This window comes from Mrakia frigida, assembly GCF_051309035.1.
Source record: "Mrakia frigida strain ATCC 22029 unplaced genomic scaffold BDY24scaffold_14, whole genome shotgun sequence".
Classification (NCBI taxonomy): domain Eukaryota; kingdom Fungi; phylum Basidiomycota; class Tremellomycetes; order Cystofilobasidiales; family Mrakiaceae; genus Mrakia; species Mrakia frigida.
In genome coordinates, this window is record NW_027481267.1 from 594,851 (window position 1) to 617,594 (window position 22,744).

The window sequence follows — 22,744 nt, forward strand, 5'->3', positions numbered from 1 at the left end:
AGCGTCGTCCGACGCGTTTGCTTCTCCAGAAACGAGCCGCGAGGAGACGAAGGAGGGAAAGAAGTATGGATACAAGCAACGAGAAAGAGTACAAATAAAAGCAGGGATCATGAAACTGTTGAAAAAGAAACCAAACCAGTCAGCATCGACCTCTCCGACGCGTCTCCTCCGAAAACTGACCTCCTTCAAATCGACCCCACCGACAACCCCTTCGCACTCCAAGCCCTCTTCACCATCCCCACCACCTTCTCCACTCCCACCGGTCCCCTCGCCACAATCGTCAACTCCCCTTTCCCCTCCCTCGCCTTCGAATCCCCAGCTCCCATCACCCTATGCGCAACCCTCGCCAAATCGTCCATCGTCACCTTATCAATCTTCCCCACCATCTCTCCCAGACCCATCCTCTTCCCGTTCGTCAACACCTGAGCTGCCAGATCCTCTCCTTCCACCCGAGGGTCCTCCCGAGCGTAGAGCATGGCTGCTTTCAGACGGTTTTTGGCTCGGGAGAGTTCGATGGGTCGGACGGGGTAGGCGAGGTTGTAAGGGTCGAGGAGGGAGGAGAGTTCGTAGGCTAGGCGGTTGAGGTATTTGTTGAGGACTTCCGGGGTGCAGGTCAGGGAGACGGCGAAGAGGCCTGGGTGAGAGGGAGGAAGATAGGAGGTCAGCGAGGGGAGGGAGTGGGAAAAGAGAGGAGAGGACGAACCAGCATCGGAGTAAGGGAGGTTTAACGAGTTGACGTTGTCGATTCCGTAGCTACCACTCATGACTCCAGTGTAGAACCGAGAGAGCAGTCCCTTTCCGGGTCCACCTAAAGGAGAGGAGAAAGGAAAAAAAAGGTGAGCTCGAGGACGCGTCGTTCGAAAGCAAGAGGAAGAACGAACCTGATGAGAACGAGGCTCCGTCTCCGAGCAGCATCTGGATCACAGCGAGAGCGTACTGAGAAGAGATAAGAGTAAGAGAGATCAGCCTCGAAGCCCGAACCGAGAGTCACAGAGGAAGAAAGTACTCACCACATCCTCATCGTTGGCGTCCACTCCCTCGAATCCAATAAACACATGCGAGTTCTCCATCTCCGCCCTCTCATCGATCTTGATCCCACCCGTGTACTTCGTCCTCGGCAGTCCAATAGCGAACGGATCCTCCGAGACCGGCGACGAGAGGGTAGCGAACGTCTTGGCCTGTTGGGATTGAGCCTGAGACGACGACGAGAGGAAAGGAGCGACGAGGTTTGGGATCCAACTTGACGATGACGAGCTCGAAGCCGAAGGAGGAGGTCGAGTCCAGATAGGAGCGTTTGGATCCCTAGGTGGGGGTGCTCCAAGGTGTCCAAACTGCTGTTCCGTCAATCGAACGAGCGTGTCGTGATCCATTCCAGTTCCAGCGACGACGATCCTCTCTGGCCTGTACCACTTCTCCCTGAACGCTCGAAGCTTCTCACTCGTAATCTCCCCTTCATCCCCACCCTCCACCGGACCCGTACTCAACACCTCCCCTTCCTCGTTCATCTCTACCGCGACCGTCTCCGGTTTGGGCAGGTTGGGTCGACCGAGCGCTTCCCCTCCGAACGCGACGTCTTGAAGAACTTCCATCAGGAAAGCGTCTGTTTTTTCGTCGTAGAGTTGGAGTTCGTAGTTGGCTGCGAGGATGGATTCTTCGACTTCGGCGGGCGTGAGGAGAGGGTGGAGCATGGTGTCGGAGACGAGGGCGAGGACCGGGGAGAGGGAGGTGGCTGGGAAGTGAGCTTGGTAGAGGGTGGTCTCTCGGCCCATGTGGCAGGCGAGGTTGGAGACGTGTCGTTCCATGTCGAGAGCGTAGTCGGTGACAGATCGATTCGAGGTGGACTGGAAAAGGAGAGAGGGGAAAGGGAGGAAAAGAAAGGAAGGAGGAGGGAGGAGACGTCAGCGATGAGCTCGAACGAAACGAAGGAGAGCTCTCTACTGCCTCGATTTTGCTCCCGAAGTCCAAGCTCGACCTAGTAGGCAGGTTCTCCAAGCTCGTCTCTCCACCCTGAAAATCTTTTACTCCATCCCTGACCCCTCTTCGAGCTCCTATCGACCAAACCCAGCTCGTGCGAGCTCGTTCCTTCCTCCTCCTCCTTCCTTCCCTCCCTTCGTTTCTCCTCCCTCCAACTCACCTTGTAAGCCAGTTTCGCCAACATATACGAGAATCCTCTACTCTCGTTCGTCTCGTATCTCGACCCTGCAGCGACCATGACTCCCAAAGACTGGATATGGGAAGCGACGTCGTTGGTGGCCACGATGATCTTGTTCGGCAACGTCGTGATTCGAGTCTCGGGCTGTAGAGAAACGGGAGAAAGTCAGCTTCGACTTCGGTTGAAAGTAGGAAGTTGAGATCATTAACCTCTGTGAAAGAAGCGGTCGAATAAGGCCGAGCGAGGGGAGTGCGAGGGAAGAAGGAGAGGGAGGAGGAGCGAAGGGTGGATGAGGTGGAGGAGGACGAGGAGGCGAGCCGAGAGAGACACGACGAGGAGGGACGGGGGATCATGATGACTGAAAAAAAAAGGGTAGTGAGTCAGTGAAGGCTACACTGTCTTAGTTAGAGGACAAGAGCTCACGAAAGATGCAAAGGGAAGGAAGGGAAGGGAGAGAAGGAAGGTGTTGGAGGTTAAAGAAGTCGAAAGCTCAGCGTTTCCTCCCTTCCTCCCTTGGACCCCGCTCGGATCGGGGCGAGGAAGCGAAAAAGTAAGGAAGGTCTGGGTCTGTATGTTCTTTCCAAAGTTGAAGAAGAGAAGCACGGAAGTCATCGCTGACTGTGATTCAGCTCAAAGAGGTTGTGGCAAAAGGCGGGCAGAGAGGCAGAGACAACGTCCTTTCGACACGTCCGTCCACGAACCAAACACTTTCTCAGACTCAGTTTTGCACGTTGTCGAAGTTGAGAAACAGACCCTTGAAATCCCTCGTTCGTTCCAATGTCGAATTACCTCCAAAGAGCCCATCTCAAGGCCCCTCCAAGGATTTTCTCAGCCGCAACGACGGTGCGTCGCGACGGCTCCCTAATCCTCACGTTCCTATAGCCCTGGTAAACGATTGTCTGTCTTTTCTTCCCTTCACCGTAATTTTCCAAAAGATCAAGAAGAGAAGAAGAAGACTCACCTTGACGTAGGCGATGGGAGCGAACTCGAGGATGAAGAGGACAGAGTAGAGAGGTCGCGTCGTCCAGCTCGATCGATGTAGGTGAAGCATTTGGGAGCGTAGTCAATCTCGGCCAAAGCAGTAAGTGTCATAGATGTGGCGTAAACACAGATAGACCGATGGAGGGGGACGGAGACGGAGAGACGCGTCGTCGAAGCCATCCGTCTCCGCTGCTTTCTCCTGGTGATTTCTGGGAGAAATAACCTCGAGATCTTCCTGTGTGTCATACTTACTGGGATCTTTACTCTGTTGGATTTCCGAGACCCGGACGACGGTCGCTAGGAAGATCCGAAGCCCAAACTTCGAGCTCACGAAACCTCAGCTTCGACCCATCCCTCTTCCTTCTCTCAAACCGTCAGCTTCCCCACTCGACTCCATGAACTCCTCCATCCTTCCTCCATCTACTCAATCATGGACTCTCGAACCTGAGTCCGAGTACAGGTTCGAGCTCGATCCCCTGGAAGCTATAGCCATCAAGGTTCGTCTCGCCCTCTCCACCTCCCCTCCTTTCCTCCCCTCCCGCTTGAACTGACTCTCAACCCTTCCTCTCTGATGTCGGTAGATCACTCGAGGACAAGCCGAGGTGTATGGAGCTGAGCTTGCTCCCAATCGATGGTATCACTTTGTCGCAGAGTGCAAAGCTGCCGTCTTCTCGTGGGAAGGATGCGAGATCGAGATGAGTACAAATACCCTCTGCTCCTTCTCCTCTCGTTATTTCCGTTTCGTTCCAGAGATCGCATGTTCTTGCAGAGCTGGAGAAGAAGAGCCTCTGTGTACTCGGCTTGGGCTTGTGGGCTCGCTTGGATTCGAAAGGAAGGAAGGGAACAGGGAAGGGAAGGAAGGAGCTTTGGATCTTGAGCTCGAGCTCACCTCCTTCCCTCCTTCTCGCCTTTGCTCTCCTTCTCCAAGTCTAGTTACTGACGTCTATATGCTCAGGCCAACCTCTCCCGCTCTCTCCATTCCCCCGACCACCCTTTAAACTTCTCCGTCTAACTCCCTTCTCTCCCCTTCCTTCCCTCCTCCACGTCGCAGGCACTCCCTCGACTGAATACCTCTCAACCGAAACCAACCTCCCAGCGCTCTCCAACCTTCATCTCGCCCTCGAGTCCCATCGCTTACGCTCTCATCGTTACCAACTTCTCCGAGCCAAGAAGCTCTCCCTTCTCTCTCCCTCGGAACGAACAAAAGCTCTCGCCAACGAGGACGAGTGGTCAGGTCTCGACTTCGAGGCAGATGCTCCGAGGGTGATGGTTCTGGGACCTGAAGGAAGTGGGAAGAGCACAGTGGTTAAGACTCTGTTGAACTGGACGACAAGAGCAGGTAGAGACTGGAGACCTCTCCTCGTCAATCTGGATCCTTCTGAGGTGAGTCGTCGCTCTTGTCCCTCGCCGTTCCGTTCTTCTCTCCGTTTACCTGACCTTTCAATCACTCTCTGTATCCCTGCATCAGTCACCATCAACGCCACCCGGTACACTCTCTCTAACGCCCTTAACCCACCCAACTGTCCTCTCCTCCCCAGCCAACGCGCTCGGATCACCTCTCCCAACCGGTCCTCCTCCCTCCCTCTCTTCGACGCTCACTCCTCTTCTCTGGTGGTACGGCCACTCTGCTCCTGGTCAACCTGGACGGACTAGACTCTGGCAGACGCTCGTTGGGGATATCAGTGAGACGTGGGAGAGGAAGAGGAAGGAGGATCGAGTGAGAGCGAGTGCTGGATTGATCGTCGATACGAACGGGAGGTTCGTCGAGCCTGGATTGGGAGGAGAGGGACACGGTGCTGGGAAGTATGCTTTCGTGAGGGAGGTTGTTGATGGGTTCAAGAGTGAGTGTTTTGTTTGAGCTCTGAAGCAGGAGAAAGAAGGATGGAGACGCGACTCCCACCTCGATACTGACCTAAAACGTTCGCGTTTTCGCCGTCAAAAGTCAACACCATCGTCATCGTCGGACATGAGAAGCTCCATATGGAGATGCAACGAATGTTCGGAGGTCCTTCGTCGAGGATCAAGGTCGTCAAGCTTCCCAAATCAGGAGGAGTGAGTCCCCCTACTCTTCTGCCCCCTCTCTTCCTTCCTCTCCATCCTTCCCGTCTGCACCGCTCCTTCTCGAAACTTACCGCCTTCCCTCCCTCTCGTTCCTCAGGTAGTCGATCACGACGCAGCCTACCGTTCTCGAGCTCAGGCCCTCCAAATCCGATCGTACTTCTACGGCGACCCTCCCTCTCCTCCAGCTCTCAAAGCTCTCGCTGGTTCCTCCGCCATGAGCAGCATCGGAAGTGGAGCGGAGGACCTGAGTCCACACTCTTCGGTCGTCAAATTTGAGGATCTGGTGATCTTTAGGGTCGGAGAAGGTGCGTCTGTTTCTCCGTCTCTTTTTGACGCGTTCGCCCATTCCTTTTGCTGACGACCTCCTCTCTTCGCTCATTCCCCGTCTCATCGGACGTTCACAGAGTACATCGCGCCCTCCTCTGCTCTCCCCATCGGAGCCTCTCGAACCATCTCGGAAACCCAACTCGTCAAAGTCGATCCCTCCCTCCCGGCCCACGAATCTCGTCTCCTCAACGCTTTGCTCGCTCTCGTTCGGGTACCTGCTTCGGCTCTGCCATCAGTGACGCCGGCTGGCGATGCTGGGGAGGATAAAAAGCCTGCAGTTGGTGGAGGGGATGTGAAGACGGAGGAGCAGGTTGGAGCTGTCGAAGGAGAGGTTGTCGAGGGAGAGATGGGAGAGGAGCTGGCGAAGAGTGAGATTGCTGGGTTTGTTGTTATGTGAGTTCACTCCTTCTTCCAACCTTTTCCCCTCGAGATTCGTCTCGGATCTGTGCCTTCCTCGCCGCTGAACAAACCTGACGCGTCTTTTCCCTCGTCTTCACCTCCTTACGCAGCACCGCCATCGATACCGTTCGCAAGAAGTTCACAATCCTTTCTCCTAACCCCGGAAAGCTTCCCAGTCGGACGGCCCTGGTCGGCGGGTTCGAGTGGCAGGAGATGTAGAGGTCACCTTTTTTTTGACTTGCTTTCGCTCTCCCTTAATGAGATGTCTGAGGTGCTGAGATTCCTTGAAAGAGTTTCTGCAACAAGATCGCGTCAATGACCGACTTGAACTTTGTTCGGTCCAAGAAATCAAATCGGCCGCTCGATCGATTCCGACGCGTTCCTGACTTTCTCGAGCGCGTTTTGAGACACGTCGAGATGGCCGGCGAGGAAAACCTGCCTCGATCACCCTTCAAAAAACTTCCAGCAGCGCGTTTTGATTCAGTGAAGCTGTGGGAAGTCAGGTGACCTGAAATTGGGCAAGCGGGAGGGAGGGACAGGGAGGGGAGGGAAGAAGTCGTCTGGCATCCAACCGCATCCTCCCTCCACCACCTCGACGCTCAAGGCTCTTCAAGTTCAATCTTAATCAAGCTCGTCAATTCTACTAATCTTCAAATCTAGCAAACATGCTCACTATCCTCAACTCCATGCGACCTCTCGTCTCTCGAATCGTCTACACGTCCGTCGTCGCGTCCCTTACGCCTGTCGTTTGGGCTATCTCGGTCGCTTTCGAGGTGAGTGTACATTCGGATTATTGATTATGGCCAGCTTTTCTTAGTCAGAAAGCCAGAACATGAGGGCATCGAGGAAAGAGGGGAGAAGGAGTCGGAGAAGGAGACGCGTCGTGCCTCCCTCCCCCTTCCGACGTCTGGAAGATTTTCGAGCGCGACTGTGCCCTTCTTCTGTGCGAGCTCTCTTTAGGAGACGAAGGGGATCCTCCAGTCCATGTATCGCTTGAGGTCGAGCCTTCACTTCTGCTCCCGAGCTCTCTCCCTCTCCCTCTCCTTCTCCTTTCTCCCTCTCTCTCTCTCTCCCTCAACCCTTCACTCCCTTGATTTCTGACTTCTCTTGATCTTTTTCCTTTTTCTCATCTCTTTTCCATCCTCAGCCCTCCTCTACTCGATCTGGAACACCCACTGGGCCCAAGGAAGGACGAACGAGTCGACAAGCTCAATCGATCTCCTCATCCTCCTTCGACCTCGACTCCTCCTCCCCTTCAACCTGTCCCTCCTCCCCTCTCTCGTCCGACGATGAATGCGTCGGAACTGGATCAGAGTTGGGTGGGGATGATGCTGCTGCTGTTTCCCTGGTGATGCCCTGGTTGGTGGGAATGGAAGGGAAAGAGGCCAGGAAGGAAGGGGATTCAAAGGTGAGCTCGCTCGTTTCTCTTCTTCCCTCCCTCCTTCGTTGTCCCTGATGCCATAGCTTTGCTCTTGAAACTATAATGCTGACATTTCTGCTTCACTTTTCGCATCCAGTTCGTTCCCGTCGCCTCCCCTCTCTCACCTTCGCCCTCTACATCCTCCTCCGATCTCGCCCTCTCCCCTTCCTCCTCGCCCTCTTCCAACGGACTCATCACTCCCTCCTCTTCCTTCTTCGGTCCCCTCCCCGTCGTCGAGACCATCAACACCACCGACAAGATCGGATCGTCCTTCATCAAGGATCTCATCATCTCCCAGAAGAAGAAGGAAGCCGTCGTCGCCGAAACCAACACCACTCGGACTTCAACTCTTCGTCGACGTCGAGCCCATCGTTTCCTCCTCCCTTTCCCTTGAACAACTTACCACCCTCGTCTCTCCTCCTACCATCGAACCCAACCCTACACTCCCATCCATCGCTCACAACACCAAACCCCGAACCTCTCGAAACAAAGCCAGGAAGGCTCAGCCCAAGAAGGTCGAGAAGGATGAAGTCGTCGTCGCTCCTCCCGTCGCGAAGAAGTCGTCGGAGGCTCGATCTCGCAAAGATCTCAAGAAGGCGAAGAGGGTCCCCTTCATTCCATCAACCACACCTCAAGTCGTCGTCGTCGTCGAGGAAGAAAAGGCTCACTCGCAGGACTCGGTCGTCGTCCTCGAGGAAGTCGAAGTCGTCGCTTCTCCTCCTCCCTACTCCCAACTCCCAACCCCATCTCCTCCTCGCTTCAGCCGTCCCAGATCCTCCACCTCTCCCATCACTCCCCTAGAAACCGTCCTCGCCGAAATCCTCGTCCAGTATCAAGACCCGGACTGCTCCTCCTCCCTCGACGACGCCCCCACCTCCATTACCATCCCCCTCCCCTTCTTCCTTGACCTCGCCGCCAAGGCCGCCTCTCCCAACGCCTTTGATGCCTTCCTCGACATCGACATCGACGAATTCAGTTTCTCGTCCCTCTCACCCCGGCCTTCTACCGTCGGCTCGTCAAAGCAGAGGAAGCTCGTCTTCGAACTCAACGCCGACGGGAAGTTCGTCGAGTCGGAGGAGTCCAACGACCTTCAGCTCTGGTTGCGGCTGGACCAGACCCACTCTAGGGTACTCGAAGAAGGACACTACACGCCGTTCTCTGGGTATCGATTCGTGAGGTTCGAGGGTGGAGCAGCTCTTTGGTTGTTCGAGAAGGGAAAGAAGATCGCGACGAAGGAAGGGAGAGGGAGTGGGTGGAGGGTTGGAGGGAGTCCTTTGAGGAGGAGCTGGGTTGGGGAGGAGTAAGGGATATGTTGTTAGGTATGAGGGAGAGTGGAGGGAGGGTGGGTTGGAGGGCGGGAGGTCGCGTCGTATCGGCCTTGTTTTACTTTGCTCGTTTTGTGGTTCGTTGGTCTCGATCTGTTGCCTGCTTTTTTTTCCTTTCGACACCCAGTCCTGTAGTCATGTTTCTTTCCTAACACGTCATTCTCTACTCGTTACTGTTCTTCTATCTCTCGTTCTGTTGTTGATGCCGTCGGTGCTTCTGTTTTTGTGTTTTTCGTTTCGTGTTTTGTTTTTCTCGTCTATCTCTTCCTTCCTTCGATCAGAGTCTGAGCTCCTTGAACTGGAGAGGCAATTTGCTTATGTCACTTCCTGCCCGTTTTCTATGGCAAACGAACGCGAGAAAGCGAATCGTTCGAGCGCACAGAACCGAGGTTTGGAGACGCGTCGAGCTGCGAAAACCAGCTCGATCTCTGATTCTGTTGCCGGGATTTCTACGGGTTTCGACTTTTTTTATCTCGTTACGGATGTGCAAACTGGACGCAAGGGGAAGGAATAACTATGCAAGAGGCCGGGAGGATGAGAGGAAGGTACGAACCTCGTCGGTCTCCGATTCTCGTTCTCGCTGAACCTCGAAGTCGAGCCCAAAAAGAAGACGGAGCAATCGTCAAATTCTCTGGGACTAAGTTCTCGGATACCAGTGAAAGCGTTGGATCTAGGAAGAACTTCGTGGTCCCCCAAGCGAAAGGAGAGGAACGGCTTGAAAATCAAGACGCGTCGATCGTCCTTTTGTCGTCCTCCTTCAAGCTGTAAGAGGAGGAGCATGCGAGGTTCCATCATTCGTGACTCGAAGACTCTGAAACCTCGGCGACCCTACTACCTGACAGAAAGAAAAGCAACGATGGTGCTGAAGGGAAGAACTGATCTCGCAACGGCTGGAAACTTGATCAGTCAAAGAGGAGAGAAGTTATGTCCACTCTTGCTCTTCTCTGACTTCACCTTCAGCCAACCGCCAACGATGCCCCTCCTCATCCTCTCTGCTATCATGGCCTTTGCAGGTCTAGGGCAGCTGTTGTTCGTGGCTCAGGACATCGTTCCTTCTTCGACTGTGAGTTTACGGGCGAACGTTCTTCCCTCTTGTTGTCTTCGTTCTCTTTAAGCTGACCCCTCTTCTTCCTTCCTTCCCTCCGCAACAGATTCGATACGATCAACAGCAGCTCAAACCCAAGTCTCCCACCCGAACCACCAAAAGAGTCGTCGTACTCGCCAAAGATGAAGATCCAACTCGACCCGTTCGTCCCTCCTTTCGCTCCCGTTTCTCTCAAGCTCACCTTCCTCCCCCTTCTTCCATCTCTCGCAGTACCAACCCAACCACCGCCGCTACTTCACCTACACCTCCTTCCCAGCCTGCTCCCCAACATCAACTCCTCCCCGCTCCCCGGCGTCTTCCTCCCACTCTTCCTCCTCTTCAACCGCGTCCTCTTCGACTTCCAGCTCGAGCTCGACCCTCCCCCGCTCGATCCTGAAGCATCACTCCCCTCAGCATGTCGTTCAACCCTCCCCTTGGTCAAAGAGGGTCAGCGAAGGGAGGAAATCTCAGGCTAGTGTGGCGATGGATACGGTGAGCGTGACGGGGGAAGGGAGGAGGAAGGGGCGGGTGAGCTTCGCTCTCTGAGGACGGCGACGAGTTTTCGTTTCTCGTAGGATGCACGATGACTTTTCGATTTTCTTCTTTCCTTTGCTAGCTACGGGATTATCCTGCGATTCTATAGAACAACTTGCCTTCTTTCACTTCCTTCTTCGGGAATGCAAGGTCGACACTTTCAACGACGACGCGTCCGCACTTCTTTGTGAGAAAAGGAACCATGCAGAAAGTTGAAGCAAAGAGAGCAGTCGAGCGACTAGGACCAAAGGTAAAACAGAGAAAAACGAAGGGTTGGGTACGGAGAGAAGGCGAATCTCTACTACTGAAGAGGATGCAAGCATAAAAAAGAAGTACGAGAAAGAACGAAGAACGAGAAACCATCACCACCCACTACTTCTTCAGCGCCCCAAGCTGATCCTTCACCTTCTCGAGGTCCGTCAACTCTCCTTCTCCGGAAGGCGAGGTCGCTTCTCCCGAATGGGAAGACTCGTTGCTTTGAGAGACAGCTCGAGATCGACCGTTGGAGGGAGGAGGATCGAAGAATTGCTAGAAGAATGGAACGCGGCGACGAGGTCAGTTCTCGATTCTCAAGCTCAAAGAGGAAGAGAAGATACTCACAGACTTCAACTTAGCCAATCGATCATCCTCTTCGGAGGCTCCAGGTCGACCAGCGGTTCCCATCATCGAGGCCGGACGAGAGAGCATCGAGATCGACGACGGTCGAGAGTAGTTGGACGAGCCTGAAGGGGAGCTGGGGATGGATTGGAAGTTGGAGTGGGAGGTGGGAGAGGTAGGAGAGATGGGATGGGTTTTTGGGATCGTGGAGGGAGGAGACATCGCTTTGGGTGCTGAAAAAAGGGAGGGAGGAGACGCGACGCGAGTCAGCTCACATCTTCGAGGAGAAGGAGAGTAGCAGCGTAGACTCACCAACAGGAGACTCTGATTCTCGAGGCTTGACTCGAGCTCCAACTGCTCTTCGAACGAACATCGAGAGGGCAGGGTCGATCGTCGAAACGAGCTCCTCGAACTTGGCCATCTTGTTGGGATGCTCGATGAGCAGTTTCGACACCTCATCGACTCGCTGCAAATGAGAAGGAGTAAAGGTTTAATGTCAGGATCATCTTGCCACCGGGAGGAGTCGAAAGCAGCGACGTACCTTCGACAGTTCGTCTCCCTTCTCGATCCTCCTGAACATCTCTTGCAGCTCCTGATCCACGGGATCTCCTGATGGCACGGCCGACGAGGGGGACGATTGAGAGGAAGAAGGCTTCGACTGGGTAGGATGGGATCGAGGAGTGGTCTGGCGGCTGCTCGAGGTCGAAGTGGTGGAGGGAGGTCGATCCAGAGTGACGACGGGGAGAGCAGGCGATTCCGAACGAGAGGGAGGCGTTGCTTCTCCTCCTGCAAGAAGGTCAGTGGGTGCTGGACCGGCAGGCTGAGAGTTGAGGGTAACGAGTCGGAAGATGTAGGCGTAGACCTGTCGAATCGAGACAAAGACGCGTCAGAAATGGATTGTCGAGGGAGGAAGGGAAACGGAAACTCACATGAGTGTTGTCTGGATCCTCGAACGCGTCTCCGAGAACCTCGTAGATTCGATCTCCATCCTTGTACTTGGCTGTGAGGAAAGAGAGAAAGAAGAGGGTCAGATCTCAACCTTGGACGAGAAGAAGAGGGAACGAGGGACTCACTGGCGATGTGCTGAAGGATGACCTTGACGGTTCGAAGCGGCATGTCCCCCATGGGTACGCTGGATTGAGCTCGACGACGCCAGTCCGTCGGAGGCATCTCCTGAAGGAACTCCTCGATGGTTCGAAGAAGGTCGTGAGGGTCGAGGATCTCGTTGGAAAGGTCGTCCTCGACGCTTCGAGCTCGCTTCCAGATGCACTTGAGGATGAGTTCGGCGTGTTTGGCTTCCCTCGACGTGGCGGTCGTTCCGTTCCTGACGAAGTCGATGGTGACCTTTCGAAGGAGCACGAAGAGAGCTCTGAAGGAGGAGGATGGAGATGTGAGTCAGCAGGTGAGAGCGGGAGGGAGAAGCGGACGAGACCCAGACTCACTTGAACACGACCTCTCGCTTCCCTCCGTTGAAGATCCTGAGGATGATCATGTTGATGAACTTGGAGAGCTCCTTGGCATCTGTGAGAGGGGTAAAGTTAGATCAACGACCCGTCGAGAGAACGGAAAGAGTCGAAACGAGTTGAAAACGAACCTCCAGTAGCGTCGTCGGTCTCGAGCAGTCTCAACGTCAACTCCATCAACAGCGACTCCATGTCCGTCTCATCCATCTCCTTGATCAACCTCGGGTGGTCGCAGAAGTTGTTGAGCGTCTGAATGAGGTGCTTGGCCAGTCGGAACCAGCGAGGATCTCTGAGGTTTCCAGGTCCAACGAAGACGACTCGCATCTGCTTGATGATGGCTCGAAGGAGACCCTCGACGGATCCTTCGAATCGAACGGCATCCGTAGGCGCGGCGAGGAGCTTTTGAACCCGTTTGAGACCGTCGACAGACTGTCCTGGATCGCTGGCGAGGATGGCTCTGATGGCTTGAGTGATTTCCGACGAGGACGACGACGGGACGGGGACCGAGCGACGAGGACCTGGGAGTTGAGACGAGGCGACTGATGATCGAGGAGGAGCACTTCGAGCTTGTGGAGGGATTCCGAATGGATCCGAGGGAGGTGGGCTGGCGGGAGGTGGGCGAGAGGAGGAGGTGGGTTCTGGCGCGTAGGAAGAGGGAGCTGGTGCGAAGGCCGAGGTAGGGAGTCTTGATGAAGCTGGAGCTCCGAATCGGGATCCTGGAGGAGCGATACCTCGAGGAAGAGGTGGCGGAGCCGCTCGAGGACTGGACTGGCCTTTGACTGGGGAGAACGGCGAGGCCTGCTTCTCCGGCGAGGTTGCTCGAGAGGGAGGTCGAACCATCGGCGAGTTGGGACCAACGGGGACTCGAGAGATCCTGCTTGCTGCTGGAGACGATGGACGAGAGGTAGCTTCGGCGGCGACGACTCGGGCGACGGGAGCTGCTCGACCTGGAGGAGGAGCTGGACCTTGGACGTGCTTGAATCGACCCTCCATTTGGTCTCGTTCGTTCTTCCCGACCTTGGCGTAGTCGTAGATGGCTTCTCCTTCGGTCTTGTAGGCCTCCCTGCGAACAGAGAGTGAGAAGAAGAAGGTCAGCCTCGATGAGACGAGAACGAAAAAGAAAGAAGAACTCACCCAAGCACGTCGAGAGCTCCGTTTCGAACCTTCCCGTCCGAGTCTCCCAAACACCTGAGAATCGACGCGACGGAGTCTTTGTTGAGCATCGTTCCAGTTCCACTCTGCCTGATGATGGTCGTCATCGACTTGAGGACCTCGACTCGAGCTTTGGCGTTCTTCATCGGGAGACCGTGAGCAACGAGGATCTGGAAGAGTTTCGACGATGGAACGACGTGACGCATCTTCCCCTTGAAAAGATCCTGGATGGTGACTTGGAACTTGGTATCTCCGAGCTGAATTGAAGGTGAGAAAAGGAGAGGTGAGTCTCGAGGTTCGAGGGAGAGAAAGGGAAAGAGCAGGAGCTCACCTTAGCGATCATCGTCGGCAAGATGAGCTGAAGTTCGTAGTCGTCGAAGGAGTGTCGAAGCGTCGTTCCCGTTCCACTCGAGAAGTCGTTGATCATGCTCTCGACGAGACCGATGGACCTGTTGATCGACTGAGTGTTGGAGTCGTACATTCGGATCGCAGCGTACTTGAGGATGAGATCGAGATTGGCGAGCAGAACGTTCCTCAGCGAGTCCTCGTCCATTCCAACCTTGTCCGCTTCCTTGGCCATATCGACAAAGCAGGCGTTGATGATCTCCACTCCTTTGAGGAAGTCGACCGACGAGTTGTGATCTCGACTGAAGAGGAGTCCGAAGAGTTCTGGCGAAGCGTGAGGTTCCATCTGGGAGGCGAGGAGTTCGGTGTGATGCTGTTCTGCCTTCTCTCCGAAGACCCACTTCGCTGCGTCCTTCTTGGCTCGAAGAGCTTTGGGCCCTGGATCCGACGTCCTGAAGGGAGCCGAGGATCGTTCGGCGAGGGTGGAAGCTGAGCTTGAGGCTCTCGAGGGAGGAACCTTCGACGCGACGACGGTCGAGGCTGGACGACGAAGGCCCGTCGTGGTCTTGTACTTTGACGAGCTGGGTCCGTCCTCGGTCGACGATGCTCTCGAAGCTGGACGAGATGCTGTAGGGAGAGATCCCTGAGCCATGATTCCTCGAGGTTTTGAGGTGGGAGGAGGAACGACAACTGGAGCTGGTGCTGATGCTGGTGCTGCTTTGGCTGCTGCTGGAGGAGGTCGGCTTGAGGGTTGGGAGGAGGCGGAAGGAGCGGAGGAGGGAGGGGCTGATCCGTTGGAAGAGGAGGAGGTGGATGCTGGGATGGGAGCTGAGGATCGAGAAGCTTGGATGAGAGGAATCACAGTCTGCCTCATCGCTGGCTTGAGCTTCGACGTCTGCTCCATGGCGTAGTCGAATCCGACGGCTTGAACGACGATGGGAAGGATCGCCATGGCTTGTTTTCGAACATCTGGACTTCGATCCTCGAGGCAGGAGATGACTGGACCGATGATGGGAGTGAGATCCAAGTCCGAAGGATCGTTGGTGGGGAATCGTTCGAGGAGCCAGGCGATCAACGTCGCTCGGAGGAGAGGGTTGGGTCCTTCGAGACTCGTTCCGAAGCTGGAGATCATCGACTCGATTCCTTCGGTCGCATCGGCCATGGCGGTAAGGACGGTTGTTGCTGCTGTTCGAGTGCTGATCTTGGCGTCGGAGAGGATGGCGCAGACGGGTCCAACGAAGAGCTTGATGTGCTTGTCGAACGGCTTCCCCATCCCAGTAGCGATCTTGTTGATGCTGTCGAGAGCGAGGAGCTTGACCATGATGTTGGTGTCGACGAGTCGAGCCTTGAGAGCACCTCCGATGTCGCCTGGAGCAGAGAGGGGGAAACGAAGTCAGCTCGACGCGTCCTGGTCGAGCCAGAACGAGAAAGGAGTCGAGAACTCACCGAGAGAAGGCTTCAACCTCGTGTTGGCAGTCAAGATCGCCTGAAGCGTCTCGAGAGCCTCCTTCCTCGTCTTCCAAGCGTCGCTCTTGGAGTCGCTGACGATGCTGGTCGCCCCGACCAGCTTGTCGAGATCGACTCGAGGAATGAGTTCGTCCATCGGATCTCCTCCTCCTCCTCCCTTCCCTCCCTTCCCTCCTCCAGCAGCGGCGACCTTGAGCTCAGCACTGAACCTCGTTGGGACGGGAGCGGCTTGTCCTTCGACCTTGGTGAACTCGTTGGTGATGGTGGTGAGGAGCTGAGGGTTGAGGTCGTCGAGGAAGGTGGAGACGTCTGATCGAACGAGCAAGAGAGAGGCGTGATCAGTTCGAGATCGCGACAAGAGAGCAGAGGACAAGGAGAAAAGGTCGACGTACCGTTTCCAACGAAGGTTTTGAGAGTGACGAGCGTCTTCGTAGCACTAGCTCGGACGGCAGCGTTCGAACTCTTGAGAGCCGTCTTGAGGAACTCGATGAGGTCTCGAAGAGGAATCCCAGCGACTCCGAAATCGATGAGGCATTGGTTCACCCAGGCGAGAGCGTCCGACTGAGTCTTGGGAGACTTGGCCTTGGTCATGGGGTCGAAGGCTGCGAAGGGAAAGAAAGAAAGGGAAAAGACGTGAGCGTGCGTCTCTTCCTAAAGGCGAGAGACGACGGAAGCAGGTTGCTTACCATGACCGAGGACGAAAGCCAACGAAGTTTTCTCAGCGAAGGTAACGAGAGCGTCTCCTGCAGGTTTCTTGAGCTTGATGTCTCCCAGCTTCTCCGTGAGATGGTTGATGGCGAGAGCGATGCAGGCTTTGGAAAACGAAGGCGATCGTTCGGCGAGGATCGCCATCATTCCGTAGATCTTGGAGGAGACCTATAACGAACAAGAGAAGGAGAACTCGTCAGCTCCTCATTCGAGACCGTTCACATCCTTCGACGCGTCTCGTCCTCTCCCTTGCTCGACACGACCCAATTTGTCCCTCGAACCCCACCAAACCCAATCGAAACGACGTCAACTCACCTGGAAGTTCTTCTCGTTCCACCCCGGAATCTTCGCCCAAAACCTAAACACCACCTCACTCTCCGCCGTCTCAGCCTGTCCTTCCTCCAACCACTTGGTCATCTTCTCTGCCGCCTCGAGTCGAATCTTCCAGTTCCCGTCTCCCAGCTCGGTTCGTACATCGGCAGGGATAAGCTCCTCCCACTTGGCTTCGGCTTCCTCGGCGTTGAATTTGTACTTGAGAGGTTCGGAGGCTGAGGGAGGAGGACCTTTGGATTTGGAGGAGGAGGAGGAGGGAGGAGGAGCCTTCTTAGGTGCGGCTGCTGCTGGAGGAGGAGGTTTCTTGGCCTGGGAACAGAAGGAGTGACGAGCAGCGAGGAGATCAGTAAGGATGGGAGGACGAGTCGTCGAGAAAAAGGAAGGAAGCAAGAGGAAAGGGAGGACGAACGACAGGTCTCGCGACGGGCGGCTTCTTGATCGAGACCGGAGGACGACCGACGTTTCCAGGTTCAGGGAACTCGCTACCGAATCCGTTGGCGGGAGAATCAGGGAATTCGTTTCCGAAACCAGATCCCTTGTTGAGAGGAACGGGAGGACCGTAGTCGGGTTCGTCTTCGTCGGGAGGGAAAGCGGAGGGTGCTGATGCTGGTGCTGCTGCTGTAGGTGCTTTCGGCTTCGATGCGAGAGGCTAATGGAGATCAAACAGAGAGAAGAAGAAAGGGAGTCAGTCCTAGATTGCTGATCACCCGTCAAGCAATCGACGAGAAGAAAAACAAAGACGCGTCCTCAAAACTCACCTTCTTCACAACCGGCTTCGCCCCACCCCCTCCTCCACCTCCCGCCGCTCCCACACCTCCTCCTCCCCTAGCAGGTGCCCCTCCAGCCCTAAATCTAACCTCACTCTTCTCGAACCACTCCTTCACCTTCGTCTTCCTCATGTCATCCAACCCTTCCAACGCCGGTCCGAACGCTCGTTCCCCAACAATCTTCATCATCAACCCCATCGACTCGGCACTCGCTGCTCTCACAGGCTCGAACGAGTCCGCCGTACAGATCGAGAGGGCGTCCGTGAGGGGTTTGATAACTGCAGGGGGAGGCGCCTCGAGGGTGGATTTGAGGGATCGGTTGAGGAATTTGAGCACTCCTTCCTTGACTTGAGGGTTTTTGGATTTGAGAGCGGTGAGGGTGTCGTCGAGGATGTCGGAGAGGGAGGTCTGTGCGAGGTGAAGGGACGAAGGGGAAGAAGAAGGAGTTAAAGAGTGAAACGAGAGAGAGGGAGACGCGTCTCTTCTCTCCCCGTCACAAAACCAACGACTCACACTAGCAAATACAGCATCCAACGCCGCTCCGAGCGCATCCGTCACACTAGCCTTCCTCTCCTTCATCCTCTCCATCAACGACATCGTCACCAATCCCTTGTTCTTCGCAAAGTACTTCTTTCCAAGCCCTTTCGCCACTCCCTCCACAACTCCAGCAGCAGCCGTCACGACGTTGACGTTGGCGTCCGAAGCGATTCGTTTGGCTACGGCGGTGAGAAAGTTGGTGAAGTCTCCGTCGATGAGGTTGGTTGAAGGTTTGAGCTTCTCGTTGACGGCGGTGAGAGCGTCGAGACGTTCTTTCCATTTGGTGGAGGCGAGGGCGTCGAAGAAGTCGTCGGGGAGGGAGGAGAGGAGGTCGATAGGTGGTAGGGCGTCGGGAACGATGGTGAATGCTTCGGGGGCGTCTGTTGGAGATGAGATGAGAACGAAAACGAGGCGAGAGAATGAGCTTCAATCAAAAGGGACGCAAGGAACGAGACGCGACGACGAACCTTCTTCGACTCCTCCACCTCCTTCAGCGGCCATCTCCCTCTCCTGATTCTCTTTCTGCTGCTGTCTCGTGAACCTCTTCTGAACACCACTTCCAGCCTGTCCAACTCCTTCGAAGCTAGCGGTGAGTTCCTGGATCTGGATGGGTTTGAGTTCTTGGAGGAAGGGGATGAGGGCGGCGCCGATGAAGAGGTGGAGTTGTTGGACGAGAAGGGTTCCCTGGTTTCGAGAGAGAGTATGAGTGGGAAAGAGGTCAGCAAAAGAAAGAGGAGAAGGAGAGACGAAGAGGACAGAGAGAGAAAGGGAGACGCGAAGCTCACCTCGGCTCGAACGAGCTTGTCGGTGTGCCCGAAGATCTTTGGGAGAGTCTTGAGGAGAGGTTTTGGGTTTCCGAGAGTTTTCATCCCGAACGACCTGAATCAAAGCGAAGCACAACAATCAGCTATAGCTCGTTTTGGAGAGAGGTCGAGCGAAACCAAACTCACGAGACGATCTCCCTCAGACAAGTCACCGACGAAGCGACGATCTTGGGTTGCTTGCTATCCAGTCCTTTAATCACGTCTCCCTACAAGCACCAAACCCACCCAAGTTCAGCTCTCTGATCCAGCTCGAAGAGGAAGAAAAGGTCGACTCACAACAGCACCCTCCGCCGTCCCCTCGACCTCGATCCAGAGCATGATGAGCTCGAACGCCTTGAGCTTGAGGGAAGCTCTCGTTGAACCAAACGTCTTGTCGATAATCGATGGGAGGACTTCAGGTCTCAATCTGTTTCAGTATCCCAGCCAGAGATCAGCTTCAGAGCTCAACTCCAACTTGAACGAAGTGGAGGAGGTGATGGGAAACGAGACGCACCTGGCACTCCCCTCTCCACTCTCCCTCACCAGACTCCCCAAGGCTTCGACTCCCTTCTCCTGAGCGACCACTTGAGAATCTGTTCCCCATTTCTTGAGCAGGTCGGGGTCTCTGTTTCATCAAACACACCAGAGAGGACAGAAGGGAAGGACGGTGAGCTCGGTTGTTTCTCTCCCGCAAGAGAGCGAAGGAACGGAAGTCAGGGACGAACGAGATATACATCCTGAAGAAAGGATCGTTATCCGAGGTTGTAAGTGCGAAACGAGCGATGAGATCTGTGTAGGCTGAGAGACGAGCTCGCCAGTTCTGGTAGGGGAAAGAAGTGAAGGGAGAAGGAGGGGAGCGTCAGGAACGAGCTCGCAGAAAGAGTCGGTTTCGTTGGAGGTGTGGAGGGGAACGACGGAGCGATGGGAGCAGGAATATCGTGAGCATAGACGTAGTATATATGAGCGAGAATGGAGAGCGAGCTTCTACTGCTAGAAGCTCGGTAGAGGAGGAGGATGAGCTCTCTCAACCGTCCCTCCTCCCCTCCTCCTCCTCCTTCGAGCTCTCCACCCAGCCTCATCGCGCACATCCTCCTCTAAGAAAGGCTCGAGCAGACTCTCTAGCATACACCCCTTCTTCTTGGAGGTTCCGTTGCCTTGAACATCTGCTCCCAGAGCTCTTGACACGCCCTGAGCTCAGGCTCAGATCTCCTTCCTTCCCACCTCGTTCCCCCCTCCCTCTGCCCCTATCCATCCCCATCTCCATCCTCCCAGCTCGCTCTATATGTTCAACCAGCATGTGCACCATATAGCTCGTTCTCCCCTACGAGCCTCCGTATATAATCCCAGGACGAAAGAACGAGAACTGACCTTGTGAACGCTTCTCTCGTGCAAAGGGATGGTCGAGAAGTCCTCCTCCGGAGGGGGAGCGCCATGCTCGTCCATGTCCAGAAGTCGAGGTGAAGTTTTGGAAATACGAGTCTGGAGGGGAGTTGGTTGTGTGGCGAAGGGGAGGTTGAGAGGGTGTAGTGGTTGGGGGAGAGGGAAGGGAAGGGAGAAGGGGAGGAGGTCGATGTTGTTGGGCGATTCGAAAAGCAAGAGCGAGAGACGCGTTTCGTTTTCTCGTGATCGTCACGTCCGTTTGTTTGTTGTTGTTTTGATTTTTCGAGGAGAGAGAGTGTGTTGGATTGTAGTTCTTAGAGCGAGCTCGAGAGATGAACAAGTTGAGTTCGGAAGTTTTTGAACGGAAGAGAGTAGAGAGGGGAGAGAGCGACGAGCTGATCGTCTGAGCTCCCTCTCTCCCAAGATTCGGCATGAAGATTTTGCCTCCGAGCCCAAGGCATTCTTGAGCAGCTCAGAGAGATCGCGGACTTAAATCTTCTCTGATTCCCATCACTCAACTTTTCTCTGACCCCTGTCTCTCTCTCGAGCGAGTCTTCTGTTTGAAACTCGACTCGACCTCTTTCCCCTCCCAACTCTCACCTTCCCGCCATCTCCTAATTCCTTCGCTCCATGTTCTCCTACTTTACCTCCTAATCCGTCCCACCAACCTCCTCGCTCACATGCTGGCTTCCACCTCGCCTCGAGTCTCTGTCCGCAAGACGTCGACGGCTCGAGGGAAGGATCACCGCTCTTCCTCCGCTCAACAAGGATCCGTCTCTTCCCTCCCGGCTTACAGCGAACTTTACTCTCCCAGAGAGGCTGCTGTGGATGAGCTGCGGATCATAGAGAGGGAGAGGGAGTCGGACGAGGACAGGGAGGGGGAGCAGCAGGAGGGAGGAGGAGGAGGAGGAGGTCGAGCTCACACTCAGGCCGGAGGAGGCTCAACGACTTCTTCGACAACTCTACTACCATCAACGTCGATAGAATCCTCCAACATTCCCTCTTCAGCAACCACTCCCTACTCATCCTATCACCTCTCTTCCCCTCGTCCTCAACCTCCTCCTCCTCTCACCCTCCTCCCTCTCCCTCTTCCCTCCCACGTCTCTCTCCTCGAACAACCTTCTACTACAACCTCCTCCTCCTCGGATGACGATGACGATTACGGATCTTTCGAATCTCCCGTCACTCAACTCGACCGACTTCTCCTCCGAAGTTCAAGCGCTCTCGCTACAGCTCAGACGCTTCTCTCCGGCACCCTGACCGCCAGAGGGAGCTTATTGGACCTGGACGAGAGAGGCAGGGAAGGAGAGGACTCTATGAGTAGGATGGATGTGGAGACGAGGCTGAGGTGAGTTTCGGTCTTTCTGGCAAGTTCACGGAGGGAAGGATGGAGGAAGGCGAGAAAGGTTGAGCTCGACGCTCCTTCGTCCCAATTCAGCTTCGGGTGTCTCGCTTCTTTTCTCTTTCTGACTCGTTTCGTTCTTTCTTTCTTATTTGCGTATACAGAACCCGCCGGGACTCGGAACTCTACACCACTCGAATCGATCCCCTCTTCAGCAGCATCTCCCTCCTCCTCTCCGACCTCGAACGCCAAACAACACCCTACGTCTCCGCCTTCGCTCCTCACCCTCTCCGAACGCGTCTCTCAGCAGTTGGAACCTCCCTCGGAACAGTCCAACAAGTTGACGCGTCCTACATCCCCTCCTCCAATTCGTCTCCTCATCAACGAACCAACAGCCACACCAGCAATCTGCCCTCCTCACCAAACGGCGGTCCCGACACCTCCTCCGCGACGCAACCAAACCAACCTCCTCCCCAAAGTCCAGCGACGAGCTTGCTCTCCAGCTTGCACGGCAGGACAAGTTCAGTCTCGAGTGGGAAGAGCTTCTTCTTATCCCCTCCTCCGCCGTCAAGTCCGATATCGAGGTTCGCTTTCCCAACTCCCGCGTCGAGTCCGCCGACGCAGACGAGGTTCCCTTCGACTGGTTCGTCGTCGTCTTCGACTTCAGCCTCTAAGGATCGGACTCCCGTCCCTTCGTCAAGGGATCGAACACCCACTACAGCAATCTTCTCCTCCCCACCTCAACCGAGATCCTCCCATCCAACACCATCCCTCGATCCTTCGCCTTCCCTGGATAGGATGGTCACCTCCCCTTTCAGTTCCACCTCACTCGAGTCACCAACGCGTTCTCGAACAGTCTCCACCTCTGGAGCCACCCCTTTCGCGTCCTCATCGAACAGCAGCAAATCCCTCTCCCTCCAAATCCCAACCCCGTCCGCCTCCTCTTCCTCCCTCAACTCTTGCTCCTCCGACGCTCTCCTCTCTTCAACCCCAACTTCAACCCTCCGGACGCAACGATCCCTCTCCCCTCTACCAACAAGCCTCCGCAGCACACCACCCTCCTCTTTCCGCACTTCAGCATCTCCCTCGCCCACTCCCGTCTCAGCAGCCACAACTCCAACGATGAGCGCCGTTTCCCTTCCTTCTACCTCAAACTCAACTCCCACGCCGGAGAAGAAAGGTGGGGAAATGGGGAGTGCAGTCCTGGGGACGGAATCCGTCGCGATGGCGAGGCTGAGGTCGTTGGGAGCGTTGAAACCTCCTTCAGGGGTGGGAGGGGTGGAGGGTTCGACGACGACGAGTGTGGGCGAGGGGACAGAGGAAGCAGGAGCTGGGGCTGGAGGAACGGCGAAGAAATGGGGCGCGGTAGGGGGTTGGTTTGGTTCTTAGTCTTGCGTCGCGTCGCTTCGTTTCGTTTCGTTCTCTCTTGCATCTTCTACATTACATTACGTTAGCATCAATCACACTCTCTCGGTTTCAGTCTCGGTTTCGGTTTTATCTCTTGAATTTTTTTCCGCTTTTCTTTCTCGGGTTTTGGGTTCCTTTTTTCTTCGACGACGACCACACG

The 22,744-nt window shown here is 55.3% G+C and overlaps 6 protein-coding genes across 6 annotated transcripts; 4 read left to right on the forward strand and 2 right to left on the reverse strand.

Annotated features, from left to right (window-relative positions):
• Nucleotides 1-185: 185 nt before the first annotated feature.
• BDY24DRAFT_406905 (M16 family metallopeptidase) lies at nucleotides 186-3,379 on the reverse strand (the record flags this gene model as incomplete). Its single annotated transcript, XM_076642727.1, has 7 exons — nucleotides 186-634; nucleotides 704-808; nucleotides 882-936; nucleotides 1,011-1,841; nucleotides 2,135-2,296; nucleotides 2,854-2,869; nucleotides 3,357-3,379. 7 exons carry the CDS (start codon nucleotides 3,377-3,379, stop codon nucleotides 186-188), a joined length of 1,641 nt encoding a protein of 546 aa, XP_076497048.1.
• A 41-nt stretch (nucleotides 3,380-3,420) lies between these two features.
• On the forward strand, nucleotides 3,421-6,198 carry CLP1 (cleavage polyadenylation factor subunit CLP1). The gene is made up of 8 exons (XM_076640363.1): nucleotides 3,421-3,630; nucleotides 3,715-3,828; nucleotides 4,178-4,516; nucleotides 4,602-4,974; nucleotides 5,076-5,185; nucleotides 5,292-5,499; nucleotides 5,599-5,914; nucleotides 6,031-6,198. The coding sequence occupies exons 1-8, from the start codon at nucleotides 3,529-3,531 to the stop codon at nucleotides 6,137-6,139; spliced, it is 1,671 nt and encodes a 556-aa protein (XP_076497049.1). The 5' UTR covers nucleotides 3,421-3,528; the 3' UTR covers nucleotides 6,140-6,198.
• A 387-nt stretch (nucleotides 6,199-6,585) lies between these two features.
• Nucleotides 6,586-8,644, forward strand: BDY24DRAFT_370152 (uncharacterized protein; the record flags this gene model as incomplete). Its single annotated transcript, XM_076638097.1, has 4 exons — nucleotides 6,586-6,693; nucleotides 7,068-7,328; nucleotides 7,438-7,656; nucleotides 7,706-8,644. The coding sequence occupies 4 exons, from the start codon at nucleotides 6,586-6,588 to the stop codon at nucleotides 8,642-8,644; spliced, it is 1,527 nt and encodes a 508-aa protein (XP_076497050.1).
• Nucleotides 8,645-9,638: 994 nt separating this feature from the next.
• BDY24DRAFT_415014 (uncharacterized protein) lies at nucleotides 9,639-10,336 on the forward strand (the record flags this gene model as incomplete). Its single annotated transcript, XM_076643395.1, has 4 exons — nucleotides 9,639-9,728; nucleotides 9,817-9,912; nucleotides 9,981-10,241; nucleotides 10,325-10,336. 4 exons carry the CDS (start codon nucleotides 9,639-9,641, stop codon nucleotides 10,334-10,336), a joined length of 459 nt encoding a protein of 152 aa, XP_076497051.1.
• A 125-nt stretch (nucleotides 10,337-10,461) lies between these two features.
• Nucleotides 10,462-20,028, reverse strand: STU2 (Stu2p). Its single transcript, XM_076644590.1, has 24 exons — nucleotides 19,824-20,028; nucleotides 19,181-19,275; nucleotides 18,970-19,080; nucleotides 18,753-18,882; nucleotides 18,603-18,682; nucleotides 18,438-18,531; nucleotides 18,120-18,336; nucleotides 17,629-18,032; nucleotides 17,107-17,523; nucleotides 16,758-16,997; nucleotides 16,331-16,657; nucleotides 15,994-16,183; nucleotides 15,700-15,909; nucleotides 15,287-15,616; nucleotides 13,827-15,208; nucleotides 13,478-13,752; nucleotides 12,475-13,406; nucleotides 12,323-12,401; nucleotides 11,954-12,249; nucleotides 11,810-11,880; nucleotides 11,422-11,742; nucleotides 11,193-11,346; nucleotides 10,884-11,113; nucleotides 10,462-10,811 (listed from the first exon to the last, which is right to left on the reverse strand). Exons 1-24 carry the CDS (start codon nucleotides 19,896-19,898, stop codon nucleotides 10,656-10,658), a joined length of 6,816 nt encoding a protein of 2,271 aa, XP_076497052.1. The 5' UTR covers nucleotides 19,899-20,028; the 3' UTR covers nucleotides 10,462-10,655.
• Nucleotides 20,029-20,515: 487 nt separating this feature from the next.
• Nucleotides 20,516-22,566, forward strand: BDY24DRAFT_415016 (uncharacterized protein; the record flags this gene model as incomplete). Its single annotated transcript, XM_076643396.1, has 2 exons — nucleotides 20,516-21,183; nucleotides 21,342-22,566. 2 exons carry the CDS (start codon nucleotides 20,516-20,518, stop codon nucleotides 22,564-22,566), a joined length of 1,893 nt encoding a protein of 630 aa, XP_076497053.1.
• Between the last annotated feature and the right edge of the window lie 178 nt (nucleotides 22,567-22,744).

Bases quoted from the DNA above. Each gene is read 5' to 3' on its own strand.
- CLP1 (XM_076640363.1), top strand. From the start codon at position 3,529: ATGAACTCCTCCATCCTTCCTCCATCTACTCAATCATGGACTCTCGAA. The intron at 3,829-4,177 runs ATGAGTACAAAT...TCCCTCCTCCAC, and splicing joins GGGAAGGATGCGAGATCGAG to GTCGCAGGCACTCCCTCGAC. The intron at 5,915-6,030 runs GTGAGTTCACTC...CTCCTTACGCAG, and splicing joins ATTGCTGGGTTTGTTGTTAT to CACCGCCATCGATACCGTTC.
- STU2 (XM_076644590.1), bottom strand. From the start codon at position 19,898: ATGGACGAGCATGGCGCTCCCCCTCCGGAGGAGGACTTCTCGACCATC. The intron at 18,883-18,969 runs GTGCGTCTCGTT...ATACTGAAACAG, and splicing joins AGTGGAGAGGGGAGTGCCAG to ATTGAGACCTGAAGTCCTCC. The intron at 16,658-16,757 runs GTTCGTCCTCCC...TTCTGTTCCCAG, and splicing joins CGCCCGTCGCGAGACCTGTC to GCCAAGAAACCTCCTCCTCC.